Here is a 26,411-nt window from a genome sequence, read left to right on the forward strand (position 1 = left end):
AGTGATGGCAACTCTCTGTCAGAAAGTGCCTTAGAGATCACCTTAATAATGACTTTTAATCATAATAACCAATTTTAACTATAGGTACAATGCATGAAGCAGCTCTGTATATCCTGTCTAACTTAATTCTCATTGACAGCTTTATGAACTAGAAGATGAGTATGTCCATTTTTTATATGAGAAATTGAGACTCCGATCTTGAGGGTCACATTGTTACTGTTTGTCTTTCACTGGGAAGTCACACCCTTGCCTGTCTCTAACAGATGGCTCCACTTACCACTTTATCCATCAGGATCCAGGTCCAGTTCCAATACAAAATAGATGAAGACATTTAGGTTTAGAGAAGCTAAATGGCCTGAATAGGTTCCTAGGGATAATTTCAAGCTTAGTCAGAGAACCTTAGGACTGGCAAGAGGGCTGGCTCATCAGGTAAAGGTTCTTGTCACTTAAGCCTATTTACCTGAGTTCAGTCCCTAGAACCAATGCAAAGGGTGGAAGGAGAGAACCTTCTTCATAAAGCTGTCCTTTGAACCCCCCCCCCCGTGTTGTGGAATGCGCATGCATATACAGGTTATATGTGCCACACACAATAATATAAAATAAGCAATTATTTAAAGTGAGAGCCTTAGCTCTTGCCCGGTAGGAGTATTTCTATACTGTTCTGATGCCATCTGTTTATTTCCAGAGTTTACTTTGAGCAGTTTTTATGAGTACAGAATCAAATTCATCTTCAGATACATTGATTTGTCAAAAGATAAAAATCACAGTGTGAATTTTTTTTTCTAGAAGTAATCCTATACTTCCCAGATACTTTCTTTGTTTGTTTTTGGACAGAATCTCTTTCTTTAGCCCAGGCTGTCCTCAAGCAGGAGAGCTGGCGATCCTTTGGTTTCCACCTCCCAAGTGCCAGGTTACAGGTGTGTTCTACCATGCCCAACTTCTAAGATGCTTTGGCAACAACTCATCCAAATGATTTGAGTTGTCCTAGGGATACCTCTGTTTTCAGGTCAAAAGTGTATTTTGATTGCAGAAAAAGTTATTTTTAAAGAAGTTACTAGGCTTTGCAAGGTATCATTTAATTACTGCATGTGAATTTCTTAGTATTTTTGACACAGTTAACTTTCAGTAAAGTTAGTCCCTCTTGGTACTATGAAGTGAGTGGCTGACAAGAGATTCTGAGTTTTCTAAGTGGCAGTTTCTTGCACTGAAACTGTGAAGAGTATCATTTAATCAGTTAAGATGTGAATTTCTTAGTACTGTTGACACCATTACCTTTCAGTAAAGGTTGGCTGCTGTTTTTGCTGTGAGATTCTGACTTCCAGAAGGAAAAAAATAACAAGAAGTGCATCTTAGGAATCTGCAGAACCCTGTTGTGATTGTTTTTCCTTATGATTGGAAGTCAGCTTTGCTCCTTGGAGGTGGCAGTAAGGCTGGCTGAGTTGTGGTGGTAATTTACCTGCAGATTAAAAACTGGCCTTTTTATTATGAGAGAAGCCAGCTTGTCTTCCTGTATGACTGCGATTGGTAGACGTATGGCTTTATTCCCCCTAGCTCCCACTGGATGATTTTGAAGCAAATCTAAGTAATCTTGTTTCATCTATAAATACTTCAGTGTGGACATTTAATTTGGGGCTGGAGAGATGGCTCAGTGGTTAAGAACACTGATTATTCTTGCAGAAGACCCCGGTTTGAATCCCAGCACCCACATGGCAGCTAACAGCTGTCCCTAACTCCAGTTCAAGGGGATTTGACAGCCTCTTCTGTCCTCCGAGGGCATTGCACGACACGGGTGCACTTACCTACATGCAGGCAATACACGCATACACATAAAATAAAAATAATAAATAAAATATTTTTTAAAAATACTGTTTTTACATAACCATGAAAGCCATTTTAACTCCTAAATGGAAACCAATTTCCAGTAACATCGATGGCATAATTGCTTTATTCAGATGATCCAAACAAGTCTTTTAAAATATTTTATTTCTTTTTATTTTATGTGTATGAGTGGATTGCCTGCATGTATGTGAGTGCACCCGAGTCGTGCAGTGCCGTGGAGGTCAGAACAGGGGTTCGGATTCCTCTGGAACTGAATTAAGGATGGTTTGTAGCCACCATGTGGGTGCTGGGAATCAAACCCGGGTCCTCTGCAAGAGCAGTCAGTGCTCTTACCCGCTGAGCCATCTCTCCAGCCCCCCAAACAAGTCTTATACATTATATTTTATTATGTCTTTTGTGTCCCTTTTTAAATCTATAAAGTCCTTATGCCTGCCTCTTCTTTTTTTCTTTATTGATAAAACCAGGTGGCTTATACTTGAGAGTTTATTGGCATCTAGGCTTTTCTGCTTTTATTTCTGTGGTATTATGTATTCCTTTCTCTTCTGTATTTCTTATAAACTAGTGCCGATCCAGAGGCCTCACTGCTTTGGGGTCCTTTCCTTGTTTGTGGAGGAGGGGCAGTGCTTCCTGAATATGATGACTTCTTATTTACCACACAGGACACAGTGCTGGTTCCTTTCCCATTTGTGAGACCCGATCAGTGGTTTAGGTACTGCCATTCGAAGTTCCTGAAGCACTTTTTCTGATACGATGTTAATTGCTATTGTGATTATTGCCTAGACTCAGCACAATTACATTTGTTATATTTGTGTTTTTGAGACAGGGTTTCCCTATTAGTCCCAGCTGGCCTGGGTCTTTTGGAGGTCTGCCTGCCTCTGCCTCTGAGTCCTGCAGCACCACTCCTGTGGTATTTTTTATATATTTTTTTAATTATTTTTATTTTATGTGTATGAGTGTATTGCCTGGGTGTGTGTAAGTGCGCCCGTGGTGTGCAGTGCCCGAGGAGGTCAGAAGAAAGCATCAGATCCCCTGGGACTGGAGTTATGGACAGTTGTTTGTCGCCATGTAGCTGCTGAGAATCAAACCCAGGTCCTCTGCAGGAACAGCCAGTGCTCTTAACCCCTGAGTCATCTCTCCAGCACCTTAAGTGGTGTTTTTTTAAAAGAATTATTTTCCATGAATTAACCAGCTCTATGGCATACAGGAATGTAAGAATGAGTACTTCATTTTCCTTTCATTTACCAGTTTAAAAAAATCCTATATCACTGATCAGAGGATTCCAGTGAGGGTTATGCATGTTTATTTATAGTATTATTATAGACTCATGGATTTAAACACATTTGAGTTTCACTCTGCAGATATTTTCCATCTTGATGTTAAGATTGCCTTAGTGGGAGTTCATTTGATATTACTCCAAGTAGATTTGATGGGTTTCTTGTTTCCTGGTATATCAAGGTGTTTGTACACAGTTGCCCCAAACCTGGGTGTTACTCTGAACACGTGGGTACTTACTGCCCCTGAGTAGGTCAGTGTTGCTATTCTTTTTCCTTGAATAAAGTTAGGCATTTATTTTGTTTTGTTTCCTTCTCTTCCTCCTCCCCTTCTCCTCCTCCCCCTCCTCCTTCTCTTCCCCTTCCCACTCCCTCTCTTCTTCCTCATCCCCCTCCTTCTCTTTCCCTTCTCTCCCCCCCCCAAGCAGGCCTGGAACTCTCTGTATAGACTAGGCTGGCCTTGATCTCAGAGAGATCTGCCTGCCTCAGCTGGCATTAAAGAGTATGTACTACCATGCCTGGCTAGAAATTTTTAAAAAATATTTTATTTATTATTTTTATTTTATGTGTATGAGTGTATTGCCTGCATGTATGTGAGTGCACCCATGTTGTGCAATGCTACAGAGGTCAGAAGAGGGCTTCGGATTCCCTGGAACTGGAGTTAAGGACGGTTGTTAGCCACCATGTGGGTGCTGGGAATCGAACCCGGGTCCTCTGCATGAGTAGTCAGTGCTCTTAACCTCTGAGCCATCTCTCCAGCCCCAATTTTTTTTTTAGATTAGTATTTTATTTATTTTATTTTATGTGTATGTGTGTATTGCCTGCATGTAGGTAAGTGCATCCATGTCGTGCAATGCCTGCGGAGGACAGAAGAGGCTGTCAGATCCCCTGGAACGAGTTACGGACAGTTGTTAGCTGCCATGTGGGTTCTGGGATTCGAACCCGGGTCTTCTGCAAGAACAGCCAGTATTTTTAACCTCTGAGCCATCTCTCCAGCCCCCTAGAAATTTTTTTTTAAGATTTCTATTTTGATTATGTGTGTGTGGGTATGTGTACATGATTGCAGGTACCCTCAGGGGTCAGAGGGAGTTGGGTCCCCTGAGGTGGAGTCTCAGGGTTGTGGGTACTGGAAATTAAACTTGAGTCCACTGCAAGAGCAGTATATATTCTTAACTGCTGAACCAACTGCTGAGCCATCTCCAGTCTTGGGAATTAAAAAAAAAAAATTTATTATTTTTATTTTATGTCTGTGAGCGTATTGTCTGCATGTTATGTCATTGCACCTGTGTCATGTGGTACCTGCAGAGGTCAGAAGACATCAAATCCCCTGAAACTGGAGTTATGAATGGTTGTTAGCCACCATGTGGGTCCTGGGAACCAAAGTTGGGTCCTCTGCAAGAGCAGTCAGTACTCTTCACTGCCGAGTCATCTCTCCAGCTCCCCCACTTTTTTTAATAGAAAGTTTTTCTGGTATTTTTGATTTATGGACTTTTTAAGATTTAACTTCTTTGATTTTACATTTGTGTACTTTTCTCATATTCTAGAAAACATCTTTGTTCCAAGTGACGTTAACTTACTTGCTTCATTTTGGTCTGTATAATAGTTTCAGAATAACAGTATCAGTATTACTGCTAATGTGATCACTGAAAATCATTTGATATTTTCACTAATTTGTCCTTAGAATACTTTCTTAGGATTTACTCCATATTGTTTAAAATCATAAAAAGTAATTATTTTGTGTCTGGTTAAACTACCATCTCCATGTAATTTGTGTGGGTTCAAGCTCCAGTTCAAATCTATTAAAAATACATTGAAAAAAGTCTGGGCTCATGCCCTTTCACTCCCCCTCCTCTCCCTCCCTTATAGATAACTTTGTTTTAAATGTAACCTTCCATTTCTGAAATACCTGTATATGTGTATAAATGCACATATTTTTCATATACATATACATAAATTTATACTTTTACTCATTTTTAAAAAATTATTATTTTTATTTTATATGTATGAGTGTATTACCTGCATGTATGTGAGTGCACCTGTGTTGTGCAATGCTGCAGAGGTCAGAAGAGGGCTTCAGATTCCTCTGGAACTGAAGTTAAGGAAGGTTCGTAGCTGCCATGTGGGTGCTGGGAATCGAACCTGGGTCCTCTGCAAGATTAGTCAGTGCTCTTAACTCCTCAGCCATCTCTCCAGCCCCTATTCTCCTTTCTTAGAGTAAGAAATAGCTTATGGGCTGGTGTGATGGCTCAGTAAGTGAAAGCATTTGCTACAAACATAAACCTAACAGGAGAGAACCAGTTTCTGGAAGTTGTTCTCTGACTCCATGTACATACTGTGGTACCCATGCACACACCATCATGCATGTGTGTGCAAACATTAAATTTGTCAGTATATCCCCAAGTCCTTTCACAGCATTAGATACTATTCATTTCTTTATATACACAAGTAATGTTTCATAATGAAGATGTACCCCAGCTTATTAAATCACTCTTTTGCTATTACAAATGATGCATTTATCCTTTTACTCTCATTTTCCAGCTTATCTTTGGGAAAAGCCCTATGAGTATGCTGAGACTTATGCTTAATGAACATGTCGTTTTGCTAGGTATTGCCACATTTTCTTCCCGAGGATTGTACCATTTTGCATTCCAGAAATGACATGCTGTTATACCCTGTTATTCAGTGAACCTTTAAGGTATAATCGGGTGAATTAGATGTGCATGGATAGAAGAAAGGAAGTAGCATAGTTGCTGATAAAAATGCCAATTTAGCCAGGCATGGTGGCACACGCCTTTAATCCCAGCACTTGGGAGGCAGACCAAAAAAAAAGCCAATTTAAGTAAGGCTACTGCCATTGCTCTTGGTTACTTTACCAGAAGTGGATGGTAAGATCCCTTTGCTGAAGACCCCATACACTAGATACAGGACACAGAAGTCAAGCCGGAACTGAGCTAGACTCTTCGTCTTCACTTAGTGCCAGAAGATGCTCTGCAGGCTGCCTGGAGAGCAAAGTCATCAGTGGTCTTTCCTGGCTGTAGACCTGCCAAACAGGATATGCCCATTAGTCCAGTATTAGCAAGAATGTTTTGGGGTTAACTAATTGCTTCCTCACTGGATTTGAGGACTATTCTACAGGTGAGAATATAAGCCTGAAACTGTAAACCTGGTCAGAAGCCTGTGACTGGGGAGTACACAGGCCCTGGGGGAGTGCATACCCATCTGTTCTTACTAAATGGACATGTAGGCACACTGCCTCCTTAACATTTATGTTTATACTTATAGACTGCTCTCAGTCCATGTTAAAGAAGCTGCTTTTTGTGGAGGGTGAAAGTTAATGCAGAGACTGATCAAAGGGCTTAGAACAAGTGACTGCTCAGCTCTAAATGAAATATCTGTATCACTCCTCCAAGGTTCAGTGACAACTCAGAAGAGGAAGTGGAAAGATTATAAGAGCCAGAAGATGGAAATAAATGCTATCTTCTGGATTTGGCATGGTGTTGCAATCATGGACACACAGCAGCTGTGGTTACCTGTATAAGACCTGTATCATGAAATGAGATACAATGACATGAGGAGCAGGAGCAGGGCTAGTAGGAAAGAAGAAAGGAGTCAGAGTGGGGTAGGGGCAGTAAGAGAGGGTCATGGGGTGGATACGAGCACAGTATAGTCTATGTATGTATGAAATTGCAAGTGGAAAAAAGTCAGTTCCGTGAAAGCACATTCAAAGGTTTGTTTGTTTTTACCTCAAAATGAATCAGTGAATTATATTCATTCAAGTGAAAATGAAATATACACACACACACGCACACACTCACTTTTTAAAGATATTTTCTTGGCTTGTGTTTGTGGGCGAATTATGAGAAAAAATTGTTTTTTGGATATAAAAGCAAATTTCAGAGTATTTGAGCTTTCATTTGGTATAGTGAATGTTTTGCATAACAAATAGGGATTAGTTACACTTTGAGAATATCATTTGCTATCAATAAATTTACTGTTAGTGAGTTTATTTGGTTTGAAATTAGACATTTGTAAGTTTAGTTGATAGAATTTTGGTTGTTTATACATGGTCATATTGTAGTCCAGATTGGAAGTGGGGGTTAGGTTCAGATCAAAGATGACTTTCAGGCTAAGAACTTTGGACTTTCTTCTGTAGATAGTGAAAAATCAATAAAAGGTTCTAAGAGTTTTTAGCTTTAGATTCTTTAAGTAAGCAACTTGAAGAGACATGTTTTGGTTTTCATGTTAATTGAATAAAGTATTTTTTGCTGATGGAGAAACTGAAGCACACTTGTTATCAAAGGCTGTGAAAACAACTATTTGTTGAGGTCATGGCATGTGCCAGGAATATAGTGCTCCACTAAGTACCTTAAGGGGTTGTCTTTAATGTTCATGGCAACCAGGAGATAGGAGGGAATAATTTTAGACCCATTTTCATCCCATCAGAAGAGAAATTGGGGATTAGAGAAATGATGCATATTATTCTGAATTAGATCTGGATCTGACCTGTAAAGGACACTGTTGGAGCGACTGGTGAAGCTGTAATGGAACTTGTCCATTAGGTCATTTTGATTAAAAAAAAGGTTTTTTTTTTGTTTTTTTTTTTTGAGACAAGGTCTCCCTTTAGCTACAGCTGGCCTGAAACTTGCTCTGTAGACCAGATTGGGATTGATCTCAGAGATCCATCTGCCTCTGCCTCCCGAGTGCTGGGTTAAAGACATGTACCACCACCCCGGCTAATTTTGATTCGTTCTTAACATCTAGATTTGATGATGCTTTTATGATTAGGATATAGTATACATGTATTAAGACAAGGTCTCCCTTTAGCTACAGCTGGCCTGAAACTTGCTCTGTAGACCAGATTGGGATTGATCTCAGAGATCCATCTGCCTCTGCCTCCCGAGTGCTGGGTTAAAGACATGTACCACCACCCCGGCTAATTTTGATTCGTTCTTAACATCTAGATTTGATGATGCTTTTATGATTAGGATATAGTATACATGTATTAATGGTCTAAAACATTCTCAAATGACTCAGAACTGTCAACATACTGATAATGTGGGTGACTGTTACACAGAAGTTCTGTAGTTCTTTTGTAAATTTAAAATGATTTCAAAATAAAAAATACCGGTTTATCCAACCTCACAGCCAGTATGAGGCAGGGTAGAGCAGTTAGTTGAAGTCTATCTTGTTCTGAATGTGTGTTTATCTTTACTGCCTTTTCTTTTTCTAACCAAGGTTATATAGATGCTAACAAAGGTAAACCTAGTAAGAAAGCTTTTATTCATTCCTCACACTTAATTGCTCCCAACTGTAACGATGTTACCTATAGTTTTAAAGTTCTTTCCAAATTAGCTTGCTTTATCTGTAATATTTTTATTGTGTGATCACTTAATAAATGCTAAGTAGTTTTTTTACTATCTCATTGTAAGCTTTTATATATGTGTGTGTGTGTGTGTGTGTGTGTGTGTGTGTGTGTATGTATTTGTGTGTGTTTTGTTTTGTTTTGTTTTGCTTTTGGTCTTTTTGAGACAAGGTTTCCCTGTAGTCCCAGCTGGCCTGAACTCTCTATGTAGACCAGGCTGGCCTCGAACTCAAAGAGATCAGCCTCCCTGTGCCTTCTGAGTTCTGGGACTAAAGTTGTGTACAACCACACCTGACTGTAAGCTTATATTTTATATTAACTTTAAAAAAATTTCATAATTTATGTATTATATATTTGAATTTAGTTTTAAATTAACTCTCTAAGAATAATTCTATTCTGTTGATTTTAGCATAGGTTATCTTATGATGAGGACTTTACTATGGCTAATGACCCCTTGGAAGGCTTCCATGAAGTAAACCTTGCTTCACCTACTTCTCCAGACCTTCTTGGTGTGTGTGACTCAGGAACTCAAGAGCAGACTACCTCACCAAGTGTCATCTACCGGCCACATCCTTCATCCTTATGCTCTGCTCCTATCCAGGCTAACGCCTTAGATGTTTCTCATCTTCCTACGCAACCTGTGTATTCATCCCCGAGGCGTTTAAACTGTGCCGAAATATCTAGTATCAGGTAGGAGCTCCTCAAGACACTTACTTTGATTATTGTTTTGAAAAAATTGTTTGCTTGGTTGCCTTAAGTTTTACGATTGTAGAAAGTTTGAATAATATAAATATGCCCAGTGATACATTTCAGTCCTTAGACCAGGAATTGGCAAACTTACATAAATGGCCAGACAATAAGTAGTTTAGACTTTGCAGGCCATACACTTTTTTTTCTGAACTCTTTAGTTTTGTCTTTATGGTGTGAAAGACTCTGTAGACGGTATGTGAATGAATAAGTATGGCTGGGTCCCCATAAAACTTAATATGTCATGGAGGCTGGAGAGATGGCTCAGTGGTTAAGAACACAGACTGTTTTTGCAAAAGACCTGGGTTCGAATCCCAGCACCCACATGGCAGCTGACAACTGTCCGTATCTCCAGTTCTAGGGGATTTGACAAGCCTCTTCTATCCTCCGCAGGCATTGCACAACACGGGTGCACTTGACTACATGTAGGCAATATACTCATACACATAAAGATAATAAATAAAATATTAAAAATTAATATTTTGTATAGAACCTGAAATTTCATAATTTTTACATGCCATAAAGTATTGTGATTTGTTTTCATTTATTCTTGGTTCCTAGGCCTCATGAAAATAGATAGCAGGCTTGATTTAGCCTTCAGGTTGTAATTGGTGACCCAGTAGAACTTAGAGTGATCATGAAAACAAATCTGAGGTTCTAATATGAACAACAGCCATTAGCCACATGTGGCTATTGAACACTTCAAATGCAGCTGGTATGACTGAGAACCTGCTGTGAATTAAATACAGGGGCTACCAAGTTGCAGTTCATCTGAGCTGCGGTTTATGCTGTTTCTTCCTAGCATATACTGTTCTCTGAAACTGTTTCTCTCCTTTGCAGCATTCATGTTTCGGACCCAGCATCGTCTGTTACCTCTGGAGTTGCGGCGGGACTAACTAAATTAACTCTGAGAAAGGACAGCTGTAATGCAGAGAGGGAGTTCTTACAGGGGGCCACTATCACAGACACTTGTTTGGGCAGTGATGATATTTTTGGGTTGAGTAAGGATAGTCTGTCCCGGTTACGAAGCCCATCTGTTCTCGAAGTTAGAGAAAAGGGCTACGAAAGATTAAAAGAGGAACTTGCAAAAGCTCAGCGGGTAAGAAAACAATTTTATCCTTCCACACTTTTTGTTAGAAATTGCTACTCCTGCCGGGCATGGTGGCACACGTCTTTAGTCCCAGCACTGGGGAGTTTAAGGCCAGCCTGGTCTACATAGTGAGCATAGTGAGTGCCAGGCCAGCTGCGGCTACAGGGAGACCTTGTTTCAAAAGACCAAAAAAAAAAAAAGGCTACTTGTAGGTAGGGCCACTGATAATTGATATCAGTGCATTTCTGCATGTACCCTTCACGTGGACTCAGCTTCATTAGCCAGCATGTGTAAATCTGTGAAACTGGCTGGATAAGAAGCCCTGTCTGAGAAAACGAAGTGGAAGAACAAGATGCTGACGCTCCACATTGACTGCTCTCTGCCTTGTGTTCTCTGGCACAAGCTTTGTGGGCCAGTGTCCACGTGCAGCTTGGCATCTCCTTATCATGCAGCTGCCTTGGTGTCAGGCACCTGAAGTCCATCAGTCTAATTCTTTTTATTTTGAGGAATTGTTTTATTAGTATCACCTTTCTTCTGCTGGGTGAATATTTTCTGTATTTTATCTTGGAGAATTTTCTTTTCTTGGTAAATCGTCTGTTTCCCATTTGCTTTTCTTCAAAATTTCTTTCCAAATTTGTGACCATATCTTTCTTTTTTTTTTTTTTCCTGTGACTAGCATTAAATTGCAGCAAGAGCTATATAATTTTAGAAAACAGGAAGTCTTTTGTAAAAGATTATGTGTGTGTGCATGCGTGTGTGTGCGTGCGTGTGTGTGTGTATGTGTGAAAGTATATGTGCACACATAGGAGTGTGGGTATGTGTGCCTATGTGAATGTGGAGGCCATTAGATGAGGCCAGGTGACTTCCTCTATCAGTCTTTGCCTGTTCTTTGAGATAGGGTCTCTCCCTGAACCTTGTGTATTTTAAAAAAATTTTTATTTATTTACATTTTTGTGTGTATAAATACTTTGCAGGTATATAGGTGTGCCACCTATGTGTGTGGTGCTTGTGGAGCCCAGAAAAGGGCATCAGATCCCTTGGAACTAGAGTTACAGTTGTTGGCTGCCATGTGGGTGCTGGGAACTAAATCTGGCTCTGGAAGAGCAGCCAGTGCTCTTAACACTGAGCTATTTCTCTGGCCTTTTGGGGCTTGTGCTTTGTTGGCTGGTCTGCAAGCCAACAAGCGCCAGTGATCTTCCCATCTTTGCCCCTGCCTCAGAGCTGATGCTTGACTTGTTTCATGGTATTGGGATCTGAACTCTAGTCCTGAAGATTGTGTAGCAAGCACTCATCCATTTTGCCATCTCTCCAGCCCAAGAAAAGCCTTGAACAATTTTAAGTTCTCACTTTAAGAACCTAAAAGTGAAAAAAAAACCCAAAAACCAGAGCAAGTAGAGGGAAATGAATAGTGAAGGTGAGAGTAGAATTCAGTAAAATGACAAGAGGAGAACAGAGACAATGAATGAAAATACAGATTCTGTAAAACAACAGTAAAATTGACAAGCCTCTGGCAGGACTAACACATAAAAAAGATACATATTATTAATAGTAGGAGTGAAACAGACTATCACCACAGCTACAGACAGTAAAAATATAACTTGGGAATGGTATAAATAACTCTACATACATAAGTTTGACAGCTGTGGCCAAATACCCCCCCCACACAATTTATGTTATGAAAATTAAGAAGGTAGATCAATTTAGGGTAGGTATAATTTCTAGCATTCCATGACTTTGCTCAGGGATGTGTTGTACCATCTCCCTACTGTGTTTTTTTCTTAAGAGCATAACAACTTTTTTAAAAAGAATCTACAGTACTTAGTGTTATATAGCACAATGCTTGGTATAACATGTTTCTTTGTAAGTGCTTCATTACATGGTTAATGATTAAATAACTTTTTGGATATGTTAATACTTTTTGTTAAAGCATATCTATCATGAAGAAAAATCAATAGCCTTTTAAGATTTTTTTCTAAAGGGAAGGGTGTGGGCATGAGTTGTGATTACGTTTTGCTTCTGCCATATGCCTCAGACTTTATTGTCTTAATATACGGTATTTTAGTGAAATCACAGATTATACAGAGGTAAACTATCAAGAATATATATCCATCTTTGAAAATATTGTATTTACCTACTGAACAAAATAAATTGCTAATCTCTAAGGTCTATCGGGAATTGCTTTTGAAATCTTTCATTTGCAGCTTTTAGAGATCAGAATTTTTTTTTGTTTTTTGTTATGTATATGAGTTTTTTCCTGCATGTAAGTAAGTGCACCTTTGCTGTGCAGTGCCTAGGGAGGCCAGAAGATGATGTAGAATCCCCTAGAACTGGAGGTACAGATGGTTGCTAGCCACCATATGGGTACTAGGAACCAAAACTGGGTCTTCTTTAAGAGCAGCCAGTGCTTTTAACCCCTGAACCATCTCTCCAGCCCCAGTTTTTAAATTAATTTGTTTTTATGTATATGAGTGTTTTGCCTGCATATATGTATGTAAGTGCACTGTGTATGTACAAAACCACAGAGACCAGAAAAGGGGTTGTATCCCCTGGACTTGGAGTTAGGGACAGTTGTTAGCTGCGATGTGGGTTCTGGGAACTGAACCCTGGTCCTGGAAGAGCAACCAGTGCTCTTAACCACTGAGCCATCACTCCAGCCCTTTTAGAGAGATATTGAGGTAACTCAAATGATTATGATGTGAAGGTATATGTATTGAATTTTATTAGGATGAACACAATAGTAGTTTTAATGATCGGGTGTTTAATGCTAAAATAAAAATGTATTGTGAGATTTAAAATATATGAAAAGGTCTCAAGACTTAAAGAGGACTTAAATGTGAAAGTAGTTTCTAAATTCTGTCACCTTGTGAATCAAAATTATGCCATTGGCTATTCTTTGGTTATTTTTAGTTGCCTGTTTTTCATTCATTTATACCTTATTACTATTTTCCTACTTAATGTGAGTTTCTTTTTATCCTTTCTAATAATGTGTGTCTTTTAATTTACATTTAGACTATACTTACTGTGATATTGGTATAGTTTGGCTAAATCTGTTTTACTCTTTCTGTTATATTTGTTGTTCCACCTGATCCCCTTTTATTCCACTTCCTCCTCTCATTCCCTTTGTATTAGTTTTTAATTTTTAGTATACACCTTTAATTTGTTGCTGTCTACTTTTCAGTGACATACTATCTTATGTATAGTATAAGAATCTTTTTTAATTAAAAAAAATTATTAATTTTTATTTCATGTGTATGAGTGTTTTGTTTGCATGTATGTAGTAAGTTTACCACATGTGTAGAATGCCCGCAGAGACCAGAAGAGGGTGCTGAATCTCCAAGAACTGGAGTTACAGATGGTTGTTAGCTTCCACATGGGTGCTGGGAACTGAACCTGGGTCCCCTGCAAGAGCAGCCAGTGCTTCTAACTGTTGAATTGTCTCTCTAGCACCTACTGTAAGAATCATAAAAGTGTAGTTTCTATTTTCCCCCCCAGCCCTTAATGCAGTGATTGTCATGTACTTTGTCATATATTTTAAACCCCACAATACATTTAGTTTTGCATTAAACACTTGACTATTTTTAGGGAGGTTTAAATAATGAGAAAGAATTTTCAGTTTCTTTACCTAGGTGTTCATGAGCTATTTCCCATGCGACTTGTTTGTTCATGTGTTCCAACTGGTATCACTTTCTCTCTGCTTGAAGGACATCTTTAACATGTTTCCTGTCCATGCATGCTGGTGATAATCTATTTTTAGATCTTTTTCCTTTGCTTTTAAGGTAAGTCTCCTTTCTTACCCTGACTTTGATGGCTTTTTGATACAGATCTCAAACCTACCTTTCTTTTGGCATCCCCACCTCATCAGCTGCTACAAAGCATACTGCTTCATGCCTTCCTTTAATTTGTCTCATTTTTTTCCTAATATACCCATCATTGCTTTGAACATTTCCTTCCGAGTCTGTTTAAAAGCTTACAACCCTCAGTAGACTATGACTTCATGAAAATCATGAATTTGGTCTTATTTTTTGTCTCTCTGACACCAACGTGATTTTCTGATTTATTAACACAAAGTATTTGTTGAAAGCACCACCACCTCCCAAGAGCTGAGCTTAAAGACCTGTGTTCTAGTTGTTACTTTTTTTTTTTTTTTTTTCCCTTTTGGGTGTTTAAGGCCATAAAGTTGGTCCAGATAAAACCGATTTATTTTTACTCTTAAGGTCCTTTGAGGATCTGTTCCTCAGGGGTCACATGGGCTCGGGAGGAGCTCCTGGCCCCTTTCTTTAACCAGTTCTGACTATGTGAAGATAAGTCAAAGGTCCTGCTGGACCGTGGCTGGCTTCACTTGGAAGCATGGAGGAAATGATTCCTCTGTGTTGACCCTCCTCTTTATAGACTAGACACTAGTTCAAGTCCACCTCGTGGGGTCTCCTCAGCCTCCTTGATCAAGAGGATAGGTGACCCACCACCATTATAGGACATTTTGAGAGATGCTCATAGTCCCTTGGAACTAGTCGACCTAGGAGGGCAAGGAGCAAAAAGTGTCCTTTATGTCCCTCTGACCAAATTATTATAGACCTCAAAGTATGTCTGTTAAACACCCAAGAAGGTTAGTTCCACCAGTCTGGTATTTTTAATTACTGTGAGTCATGTAGATAAATATTGGGCAAAGACCAGTTGTTCTCAGATAAACCTTACCTAGACATATATTTCTTGATCTGCTATGTATAATTTGTCAGTAGGTTATAGGAGTAACATGGTTCTCTCTGGTTTTCAAAACTAGCTAGGCATTGTTTATCTCTCGCATTGTCTCACCCCTCCATCGTGGTTTTCCCACTTAAGGTGCCCCCATTTCTCCCCTTTCTCCCTTACTAATACCCTTCTCCTATGGTCCTACCTCTCTTGAGCACCTTCTTTCCCTTTATCCCCTAGGTTCCTGGTATACCCTTCCCTCCCCCCTCCCTTAAACTAACCCAATTTTATACTTTTACTCAAAGGCGTTCATACATTTTAGCTCTTCTATAGATGCTTGTTCTCTACTTAGATACACTAAGATTATTGGGTTAATATTTCTTTCCTTTTTTTCCTGCATCATCTCACCATAGGTACACATGTTCATGCTAATCTCAGTGGTCTTAACTACGTTGGTTACATAAATCATTCATGAACCTCAAGCTGTGTCTCCTTTCACTTCCAGCTAATACTTAAAAAGTTAGGACACTCAATTTCATCTTTTGCTTGGTGTGTGTGTGTGTGTGTGTGTGTGTGTGTGTGTGTGTGTGTGTGAGAGAGAGAGAGAGAGAGAGAGAGTATATTTCCAAAGCTTTTATCATTTAAGAGAAATTTGGAGACTATAGAAAAACTGGAAAAAAAGTAGAGTTCCCATATACTCCCTTACTGTTAACATCCTGGACAAGAGTATGTTACATGTTAGGTAACAGATCCTCTAGCCGCCACTCAACTTTCCCAAGGATCAGACCACACCTACAGCCTCTCTCTAGGAGCAGCTTTGGAGCTGATAGGCCACATGCTGTGACCTTACAGCTCTTACAGAATTGAATTATCCCTCCTCACTTTGCAGCTGTGAGCAAGGCCAGACAAGGCCTGGAGTGCAAGGGAACCAGAACTGCCTTGAGTTATAACCCTGCTCTCTTTATCAGTGCCTTCCTGGACTCCTAGTGTGTAGGCTGAGTTATGCTGTGATAGCCCCTTCCCCCAAATCTATAGGAGCAAGAAATTCCCTTTGTTCCTTGGGAACTGAGGCTGTTTCTCAGTTCTCCGGACCCCGTCCCTCTTGTGTATAGTGTGATGCTCTGACTCTCCCAATAGTGCATTCATCTGAAGGCTAATTGGTTTCAGCACCTTACATTTGAACATACTACCTAAAGACATCTTTTTAAAGTTTAACTATACCCTTGCTAAAAAAACTGCATTGACTCATCCCCCAAATTCCAAATTTATATTAGGGATTACTCTTGGTGGTGTGAATACTGTGAATTTTGACACTTATATAATGACATGAGCCCACCAATATAATATTACCTTAAAAATCGCTGTGCTCTGCGTTTTCATTCTCTTTTCCTCCCCCCACAAAACCATAGACCTTTTTGTAATCTCCACAGTTTTCCTTTTTTTAGGCTATATTGCAGTTGAAAATACAGTGTGTAGCTGCCTCAGACATGCTTTCACTTACTAGTATGCCTTCTTGAGTATCTCTCCATGACTGGATTGCTCACTTCCTTTTAGCCCTGAATGCTCATCCATTGTCTGGATCTACCACAGTTAATTACTACAATCTTGACTGCTGCCATGTTTGGGAAATTATAAAGTCCCTTAAAAGTCTGTGTGCAGTTTTTTGTGGGAGCCTAAGTTTTCATCTCCTTTGGGTCTATACCAAGTAGAGTGAGTGCTGGACTATATGGTAAGAGTATGTCTGGTTTTATAAGAAACTGTCAGACCATTTCCCAGGGTGGCCGCATTGCTTTGTACTCCAGCAGCCAGGAATGAGATTCCCGGTGCTCCATGTCCTCACAGCATTTGATGTCAGTGTTCCAGTTTTGGCCATTCTGATGGGTGCTTGGTGGTATCTCATTTTAATTTATATTTTCCCAATGGAGGAGAACGTGGAGTATCTTTCATAGGCTTATTTGTTATCTATGTATCTTCTTTAGTGAAATGTCTTGTTCTTGTATTTTGTCTATTTTTAAAGTCTACTTTTTAAATATTTATTATTTTATGCACCTAACTGTATTGCCTGCATGTGTGTGAGTGCATCCATGATGTGCAGTGCCTGTGGAGATCAGAAGAGGGCATCAGATCCCCTGGAACTGGAGATACCAGGGATGGTTGTTAGCTGCTATGTAGGTGCTGGGAATTGAACTTGGGTCTTCTGCAAGAGCAGCCAGTGCTCTTAACCCCTGAGCCATCTCTCCAGCCCCTAGTTTCTTTTTTTTCCCTCTTAAAGTTGTTAAGAATTCTTTGCATGTTTTGGATAATAGGTCGTCACATATGTTCTTTGCAAATACCAACTCCTATCTGTGGCTTAACCATTCATTCCCATTCATATACTCCCCACCCCCGTGGGGAGTCTAGGTATGTGTCCTTTTCACTTTAGTGAAAACTTAGTCCTAATAAAAGCTTCTGCAGCTTTTACTTTGGTCATTGAAACTTGGTCTCTGCTTGATGAGTCAACAAGGTTCATAGGGGAGACATTTCCTGAGGTCTTACAGGGTTATACTACTTTGCAGCTTTTCGACCTTTCACATGAAGGATACTTTGACTAGATATAAAGTACTTAGCTCATAGTATTGAGTATGACTTCATTACTTTGTAGCACAAAATGTTGCTGTTGAAATTTAAGACTGATCTGATTTTTCCCCTTATAGGTAATGTGGCTTTTTTTTTTTTTTTTTTTTTTTTTTTCCGGTCATTTTGAGACAGGGTCTTCCTGTAGCCCCTGCTGGCCTGGAACTCACTATGTAGACCAGGCTGGCCTCAAACTCAGAGATCTGCCTCACAGAGATCCTACTGCCTGTGCCTCCCGAATCCTGGAATTACAGGTGTGCACCACCATACCTGGCTTGGTAACTTGGTTTTGTGTTTAATTCTTTAAAGGACAGAAAACATAAAAGCCATATATACTAATGTGTTACTATGTGGTGTTTCAATATGTAGGTACATGTTTAAATCATATTAAATATATCTAGAGCTTTAGATTTTCTTGTTGGCAAAATTGGCAAAATCCCTCATTCGGCTTTTTAGAATGTTCAGTACATTGTTATTTGTAGTCTCCCTACTGAACAGTGGCACCCCAGAACTGCTTGCTTCTGTTTGTTCTCTACCTCTCTCCTCCATTGTTTCTGATGGTTTTCTGGAAAAGGACTTCCTTTAGGGTGAAACTGTCCTCAGCTAGGCTCTTTGCTGACCACTTCTGAGATGTTTGAGAGCTTAGGGTTTTCTAGCAGCTTGCTGCCTCCAGGATGGAATATACAGCTGGTTATACTCACCTGAAAGTGAGGCTTGTGAAACCTTTTTGCTTTCCTGTTTTTCTCGGATAGGCTCTTCAGTTTTCCTTCTTCCAGTTTTCCCCACAGATAGAGTCCTCATATTTTGAGGTATTTGTTCATTATTCTTGCTTTTGAGGTTCTCTTTCACTTCTGTTGCGCTTACACAAACACTGATCTGCTTTGTGGGCAGTGGAGACGTGTTCTCTTATAGCCTGAGATTAGTGAGGATTCTCTTTTACCTGTTTTGTTTAAGATCTTGTGCATTCTGGATATTTTATGAAAGAAATATGATAATTTAACATGTTAGTTGAAATTTATCTGATTGCCTTCCATCTAGCAGGTATTAGACATTTTTCAGTGTGAACATGTAGGAGATGGTATTATTTTATAACTTTATTAATAAGTATTAAGAATATAAAACAGAATTATCAATTTCTTGTAGGAATTGAAGTTAAAAGACGAAGAATGTGAGAGACTCTCGAAAGTGCGCGACCAACTTGGGCAGGAGCTAGAGGAACTCACAGCCAGTCTCTTTGAGGTTGGTCTCTACATCTTGGCCAAGAGCAACATCTGATCTTTATATATTGGTAGAATTGTTTGTTGATGGAATCTTGAAAAGGATGTGATTAGTTCATGTATATTCATGAGTCCTCTAAGCACAAAAGAAAACATCTTTAAGAAATGTAGTCTCTAATTTTAAATGATGTGAAGAGGAAAATAAAAACATTATAGGTTATTAGTATCAGATAATTTAAAAATGTATGTGTGAAAGGAAAGACACTAACTCTAGTTTTTAATATTTTGGGGGGGGTCAGGGGAACAAGGTCTCCTTGTAGCCCCAGCTGACCTGGAACTCACTTTGTAGACCAGGGTGGCCTCGAACTCACAGAGATCCACCTGCCTCTACCTCCTGAGTGCTGAGATTACAGGCGTGCACCACCATGCCCAGCTAGTTTTTAATTTTTAATGGTTGTTTAGGGGCTACTTTGATTTTTTTTTTTGTTTTTGTTTTTAAATGATTGCATAATGATGACAAACACTTGATATGTAGTCATTGCTGTGGGGTGATTTGAGGAACATTAAAAGGCATACCTCATTATCCCCAGTCTGCCCCTGGAACCACACTTTCTACCCATCTAGAACCTTGACTTTCAGTAGGAGTGTCATTAGCACAGAGAAATGGGCACAACAGAGTATGTGAGACAGAGATACACACTTGTTCTTTTAATGAACTGGCTGCTGTGATTAGGAGACTGGCAAACCCTGGGAGCTGCAGGGTGGGTTGGCAAAACAGTCTGAATTTGAAGGCCTGAGAACCAGGAAGAACCGTGTTTCAGAGTCTGAAGGCAAAAAGGATCTTCTTACTAAGTGGAAGATTAGCCTTTTGTTCTATTAAGGCCCTCCTCTGATTTGGGTGACATGCATTCTCATTATAGAGGGCAGTCTGCCTCATCCCCAAACACCATCACAGAAATACTCAGGATAATGTTTGATAATATTTGATTTGGGCACCCTGTGATCCAATCAAATTGACAAAATTAACATTAAATAGGCTTTGCCCCCCAAATGCTAGTAATGCCATTGGATCATTTTGACAACTTAAAATAGAGGGAGGGGAACAGGCAATACTTTCTTGGTAAAGAACTTGTGCTAGACAGTGTTTCCTTTGGATTAAGACCTTAAGACTTAGAAGTTCCTTACCAAAAACACTGATGTGTAACTGGAATAGCCATTGGTATTATCACTTAGCAATATCCCTTCCCCCTCTAAAAACTTATTCCTAAAACTTTTACTGTGGGGGCTGGAGAGATGACTGAGCAGTTAAGAGCAATTGGCTGCATTTGCAGAGCTCCAGCACCCAGATGGCAGCTAACAACTGTGTATAACTCACATTCCAGGGAGAATCCAACCCCATCTTCTGACCTCCACTGGCATTGTCTGACACAAGTGCACTTACATACATGCAGGCAATACACTCATACACATAAAGTAAAAAAAAAAAAACAAAACAAACAAACAAAAAACCTTTTAGTGTAATAAAAGAACTCTAAAGCAAAAAAACCCATCACGCTTTATAATGTTTATTTAACACCTGTTTTCAGTTTTAGAGGTGTGCATATTTTCCTTCATAGCTGTAATCTTAGTATATTTTGTATTTATTTTTCAGATATTTTTAGTGGCTATTTTATTTATCATTTATTTTATGTGTATGAGTGTATTGCCTGCATGTATATAAGTGTACTCATGTGGTGCAGTGCCCGGGGACGTCAGCAGAGGGCGTCGAATCCCCTGGAATTGGTGTTATGGATGGTTGTTAGCCACCACGTGGGTGCTGGGAATCAAACCTGGGTCCTCTGCAAGAGCAGCCAATGCTCTTAACTGCAGAGCCGTCTCTCCAAGCCCCTTCAGTCCCTGTATGTAATGATAGTCATAATGTATCATTGTGGCTGGTTCCACTGTTTTTATCATTACAAGTAGCATTGGAAAGGACATCTTTAGTTATACAGAGTTTTCCATCTCCCTCTCCTTTTTTACCTTCTCTTTTTCTTTCATGATTACTTAAAAACAAATGCTATCTAGTCTATAGAAATGAGTAAATTTTAGGATGTAAAGAATGGGAGGTTAAAGATTTGTAACAACCACCATGTGACTTGATGCATCCTTTACATAGATAACTATACAGAAATAGACATTTTTTTTCCCATATCTGGCTAGAAGAAAATTTTTTAATGATACATGTCTATTTGGTAAGAAAGCAGATATATTAGTAATATGTTAATTTTGTTTTCTGACTGCTTGCATTGAATTTGAGTCTTACTTAGTTCCATACATCTGCGCTTCTGTACACTGTTAGGTAAAGTAAGAATAGACAAGCTCCTCCCTCAAATGCAGCCTTTGTGCAGGTACTGAAGATATGTATCTAAAAATCAACAGTTTGGGATGTTCTGCCCTGTTCTTAACCTAGCAGTGGCTAATAGCCTTGATGCTGAGTTCCCTTTGGAAATTTAAGTCTATTAATTAAAGATAATTTCAGTAATGAAGAAAGTTGTATTCAAACTAGTTATTTATGAATTGTGCTGAAAGTTTTTCTGTGGTATTAATTGTGCTGTCACAATTTCAGTTTACCCATTAAGAATTAAGCTTTTTCTGAATAAACTCAAACTGAATACTTCTGTTAAGAGTTCATGATGAATGATAAATAACTTGGGATAGAATTATACTTTATACAAAAATCAAGTCTTTTAGAAGTATCACATATGTACAAAAACTCTTAATGTTAAATATCTTTAGTATCTCCAATTTGAGATAACAAAGTGATGAGTGTTGGAAGAATGCTTTATAAAGTACTGTACACTTAATGTGGAAAAAGAGACCTAGTCCCAAGATGGTTTTTATGTTGTGTAGTCAACTTCAGTGTATGTCTGATGCCCAGTATTCTTTCAACATAAGGATATTATTATTTTATCTATGAAGAACAGTTAGCAATAGAAAGGCTACTGGCAATGCTGTTCTCAAATTCATGACCCTAACTCTTGTTTTAAGTACTGTGAAAATAATAGCTGGCACTTGGGTTTTCTTAGGCCACAATAGTTAACATGAGGCCACTCTTTCTCTGGTTCATATTCAGTCTATTAGTAGTCTTGTAACTCCAGATTATAAAGCAAATCATCTTCCAAGCCACCATCATTTCTTAACTAGATGAAGCTTTTGATCCAGGGAGTAATTAATACACTTATTGGGAGCTATCTATGTGCTGGCCACTATTTAAAGAGCTATTTCTTTGTTTATATATTTAGTGTGTGATACTAGGGATTGAACCTAGGTCTTCATGCATACTAGGTAAGTGCTCTGCTTGGCTGTATCCTTAGCTCTCTCTGCTTTTTATTTTGAGATGGAAGTTGCCCTGGCTGGCCTTGAATTCACTCTGTAGCCTAGGCAGGCCTTGAACTTGTGGTCTGTCCTACTCAGTCTCCTGAGTAGCTGGAAGTACAGGCCTATGCCACTAGGCTCAGCTCTTATTTATTATATACATGTACTCACACATACTAATATATACATTTAAAACAAAAATTTAAAAAGATAACAATGAAAATAGAATTTTTTATAGTATTACAAAAGTATTTTCTTTTTAAAATGTTTTAATTTTTCTTTTTTCCTTTTAAAATATGTAAATTTTTTAATTAATTTTAAAATTTTGATTGCTTTTTAATTTTATTGAATTTTTGTGCATTTCATACAATATTATCTTAATCATATTTAGATTCCTTCTCTATCTGCCCTGTCATAGTCCCCCCTGCCCCCGAGGATTTTAGATTTCTTGTGTTCTGTCATATATTAAGGCCCATTGAGTCAAATTTATGTCCCCAGATGTCCCTGTTTTCCAGAAAATATTTTGCTAAATTTCTGTCTATAAATTTTTTTTTATACATACCTGCATGTATGTAAGTGCACCTGTGTTGTGCATTGCCCGCAGAGGTCAGAAGAGGATGTTGGAGTCCCTGGAACTGGAGTTATAAATTACTGTTGGCCACCATGTGGGTGCTGGGAATTGATGCTGAGTCCTCTGCAAGAACAGCCAAAGACATCTTTCCAGCCTCTAACAGATTATTTTTGAAAATGAATTAGAAAATGTTGCATTTAAGCATTATTTTTTAAAGATCAGGGAAAAAATTTTTTTTACCACTTTTATTTGGATTTACTACTAGCTAGGAAGGATTCTATTTTTAAAGTTTGTAAGTCTATACACATCAAAACAAAGTAATCAGAAGTGAGCAAATTATAGCCTCAGGGTGAAAACAGCCTATTTTGTCCAGCCTCTGAGCTAATAATTTCTCTTTCTAAATGGAGAAAAAAGGACTGGAGAGATGGCTTAGCAGTTAAGAGCACTGGGTACTCGTGCAGAGGACCCGAGTTTAATTCCCAGCATCCACACAGCAGCTACCAACAGCTGTTCGTAACTCCAGTTCCAGAGGATCCAGCACCCTCTTCCTACCTCTGTGGGCGTTGCACAACATGGGTGTACCTACCTACATGCAGGCAATACACTTATACACATAAAATAAAAATAATAATAAAAATAGGGGCTGGAGAGATGGCTCAGCAGTTAAGAGCACTGACTGTTCTTGCAGAGGACCCGGGTTCGATTCCCAGCACCCATATGGCGGCTACGAACTGTCCTTAACTCCAGTTCCAGGAGAATCCAAAGCCCTCTTCTGACCTCCACAGCATTGCATGACACGGGTGCGCTCACATACATGCAGGCAGTATACCCAATACACATAAAATAAAAATAACAAAATATTTTTAAAAAATTGCCGGGTATGGTGGCGCATGCCTTTAATCCCTGCACTTGGGAGGCAGAGGCAGGTGGATCTCTGTGAGTTCAAGGCCAGCCTGGTCTACATAGCAAGTTCCAGGACAGCTGGGGCTACAGGGAGACCCTGTCTAAAAAAAAAAGACCAAAAAAAAATTATAATAATAATAAAAATAAACAGAAGAAAAAAACCTTAAAAACTTTGTCACACATGAAAATTAGATGAAAAAAATTACACAAGTTAAAAATAAAATATTAAAATCAGCTGTAAACACAAATTTGTTCGTGAAAACACAATTTAGAAAGAAGTAAAATCTGTATGAAATTGTCAAAGAAAATTAATAAAAGTTATATATACACGTATAAACTGAATGAATTTTAGTTTGGGATTAAGACAGAATTTCAACAATTTCTGAAATAGTCCTAAACATACTTTTGCCATTTTGTAGAAGTATGTTCTCAGCATTGTAAAAACTTCCTGACCCAAAATAGGTCACAGATGGGAAAAGTGGTGTAGATGGTACTTAAAACTACTTTACCTTCAGAAGGACAGAGTAATAGTAAAAATTCAACTCTTAACAACTCTACATGGTGATGTCTTGATTTGAAAACTCAGTTTATCTTTTCGGATACTGTTTTTGCTCCAGGGTAGCTCTTCTTTCCTGTACCTTTTACTGTGTCCCTATTGAGATCAGAAAGGTCATCTTAAACCCTGCCTCACCCCAGGTTTACTGCTTCTGGATCTTGGTTTTAATTGTTCACTTTATTTTTACTTTTTAATTTAATTTTATTTTTTAGCTCTTTAGTGCTTTCAAACATACTCTAAGTGTCAGCTTATCCATTTATTCTTCATAAGAGGTTTGATCCAAATTTCGCAGTTGACAATGAAAACAGAGTCCATTTCTACCCATTTTAACAGGAATTCTGTTTAGTGTTATGTCTGTCTTTATAGTTAAAAGATCGGATTAGATCTGTTTATTATTTTGGAAATATCTGTCAAATAGTCTTCTGTTGACAGCTACTATGTATCCCAGAAAAATTCAGCAAATCTGAAACAACTGTTATTTTTAAAGGGAAAATGCTTAACTCATTAAATTTGACAGTTCTTAAGGCCTCTGCCAAACTGGCATAATGGTGCATGGATATTTTTGTGGTTCATCTCATTTCATTATAAACAATTGATAGTAAACATTCTCTTACTTAAACTAAGGTCTGAAATTCACGTGCACATATGAACTCCTTGTTACTGTGCTGCAGGAGTGAAGGGACAAAAGGGAATACCACTGTCAGACTCAGGTAGTTTCCACCCTGCCACGTACCAGCCCACAAGTTGTCAGATTATGTACTTGTTAAATGTTTTTGACTCTCCTACAAATTGAATTTTTAAAATATGAATTCTTACATCCCATACTGTCAGTCCATTCTTAATCTTCTATAGATTATTTCACACACCAGCATAGTCTTTAAAATATGAGATCATATTATCTCTTCCTTTAAAAAAAATGACTTCATCTTTCATTTAGGATAAAATTCAGAATTCTTGCCCTGCTTTGTTGTTGTTAGAATTCACCAGAATATAAGCTCTTTAAGAGCAGGGACTTAGTCTCTGTCCCTTGTATATTATCAGTACCTGGAGCAGCACCTCACGAAGAGCTGTCCTCAGTTAATGTTGTATGACTAAAGGGGAATAAATACCTGGAGTTTCATGTTTGTTGAATTATAAAGAGTTGGAGCTGGAGAGATGGCTCAGTGGTTAAGAGCACTGACTGCTCTTGCAGAGGTCCCAGGTTCACCTCCCAGCACCTTCATGGTGGCTAACAGCTATCTGTAACTCCAGTTCCAGGGGATCTGACACTCTTTTCTGACCTCTGTGGGCACTGCACAACATGGGTGCACTTACATGCATGCAGGCAGTACACTCATATACATAAAACAAAAACAATAAGTAAAATATTTTAAAAATACCTTATTGAAAAGTAAAATCTGATTTTCCTTTTTAGGTTGTTCTTCAAAATTGTTACCCGTATCATTTTATAAATGGTTTGTTGGCAACTGATACTTCTCGGTTGACAGTCCTGTAAACTGTACTGTTGAGTACTAACACTTTTTACTTGCGCCTTCTGTGTAGTCTTCCTGTGACTAACACACACATGCATGCACGTATGCACCATGATCAAATTACAGATGCATAATTGCAGAGTACTTGGCCTTGGCCTTGGCCTGTGCCCATTATCTTTTCCTTTCATCTTCACAGTCCTTGGAGTAATTGAAATCAACTTTGCTGGCACTGTGGGTGGTGATAGGTGCCGAGTAGAGGGTACCTAGTCCTAAGTCCTGACTGCTTGTCTAGCTGGTGCTAACTGCTTTTTCCACAGTGCTCCAATCATAGGTAGTTGGTGAAAGATTTTTTTGAGAATGGATGCTAAATACGTTAATGCAAAATTTGAACTAAGTAACTTTTTCAGGAAGCTCACAAGATGGTAAGAGAAGCAAATGTCAAGCAGGCGACCGCAGAAAAACAGCTGAAAGAAGCCCAAGGGAAAGTAAGTTTTTCCTGCTTTTACTGTTACAAAATAGGAAGAACATTAGTTATTATTGCTTCAAAGATACCTTAACATGTATTGGATATTGTTCTGATTATAAAAATAGTGTTTGAGAGTTTGGAAACTACAAAAAATACAAAAGAGAAAATAGTTATTACCTAGATATCATTAATACTGAACATTGGGGGCTGGAGAGGTGGCTCAGCAGTTAAGAGCACTGACTGCTCTTGCAGAGGACCCAGGTT

At 38.8% G+C, this 26,411-nt stretch overlaps 1 protein-coding gene across 4 annotated transcripts in view; it reads left to right on the plus strand.

Moving 5' to 3' along the window:
* The window catches only part of Rab3ip (RAB3A interacting protein), a 50,544-nt gene that overhangs the window by 9,428 nt on the left and 14,705 nt on the right, over nt 1-26,411 (plus strand). For 3 of the 4 annotated variants that reach the window (XM_008823705.2, XM_008823704.2, XM_029558989.1), the window contains 4 exons: nt 8,882-9,162; nt 10,060-10,318; nt 18,752-18,847; nt 26,089-26,166. In XM_008823705.2, coding sequence (XP_008821927.1) covers nt 8,912-9,162; nt 10,060-10,318; nt 18,752-18,847; nt 26,089-26,166 — 684 coding nt within the window. In that variant the 5' untranslated portion in view covers nt 8,882-8,911. The remainder of the gene's footprint in view (nt 1-8,881; nt 9,163-10,059; nt 10,319-18,751; nt 18,848-26,088; nt 26,167-26,411) is intronic. The other variant, XM_029558990.1, reaches the window with a different exon arrangement.

Source organism: Nannospalax galili, unplaced genomic scaffold (assembly GCF_000622305.1).
Source record: "Nannospalax galili isolate Female #2095 unplaced genomic scaffold, S.galili_v1.0 scaffold749, whole genome shotgun sequence".
Classification (NCBI taxonomy): domain Eukaryota; kingdom Metazoa; phylum Chordata; class Mammalia; order Rodentia; family Spalacidae; genus Nannospalax; species Nannospalax galili.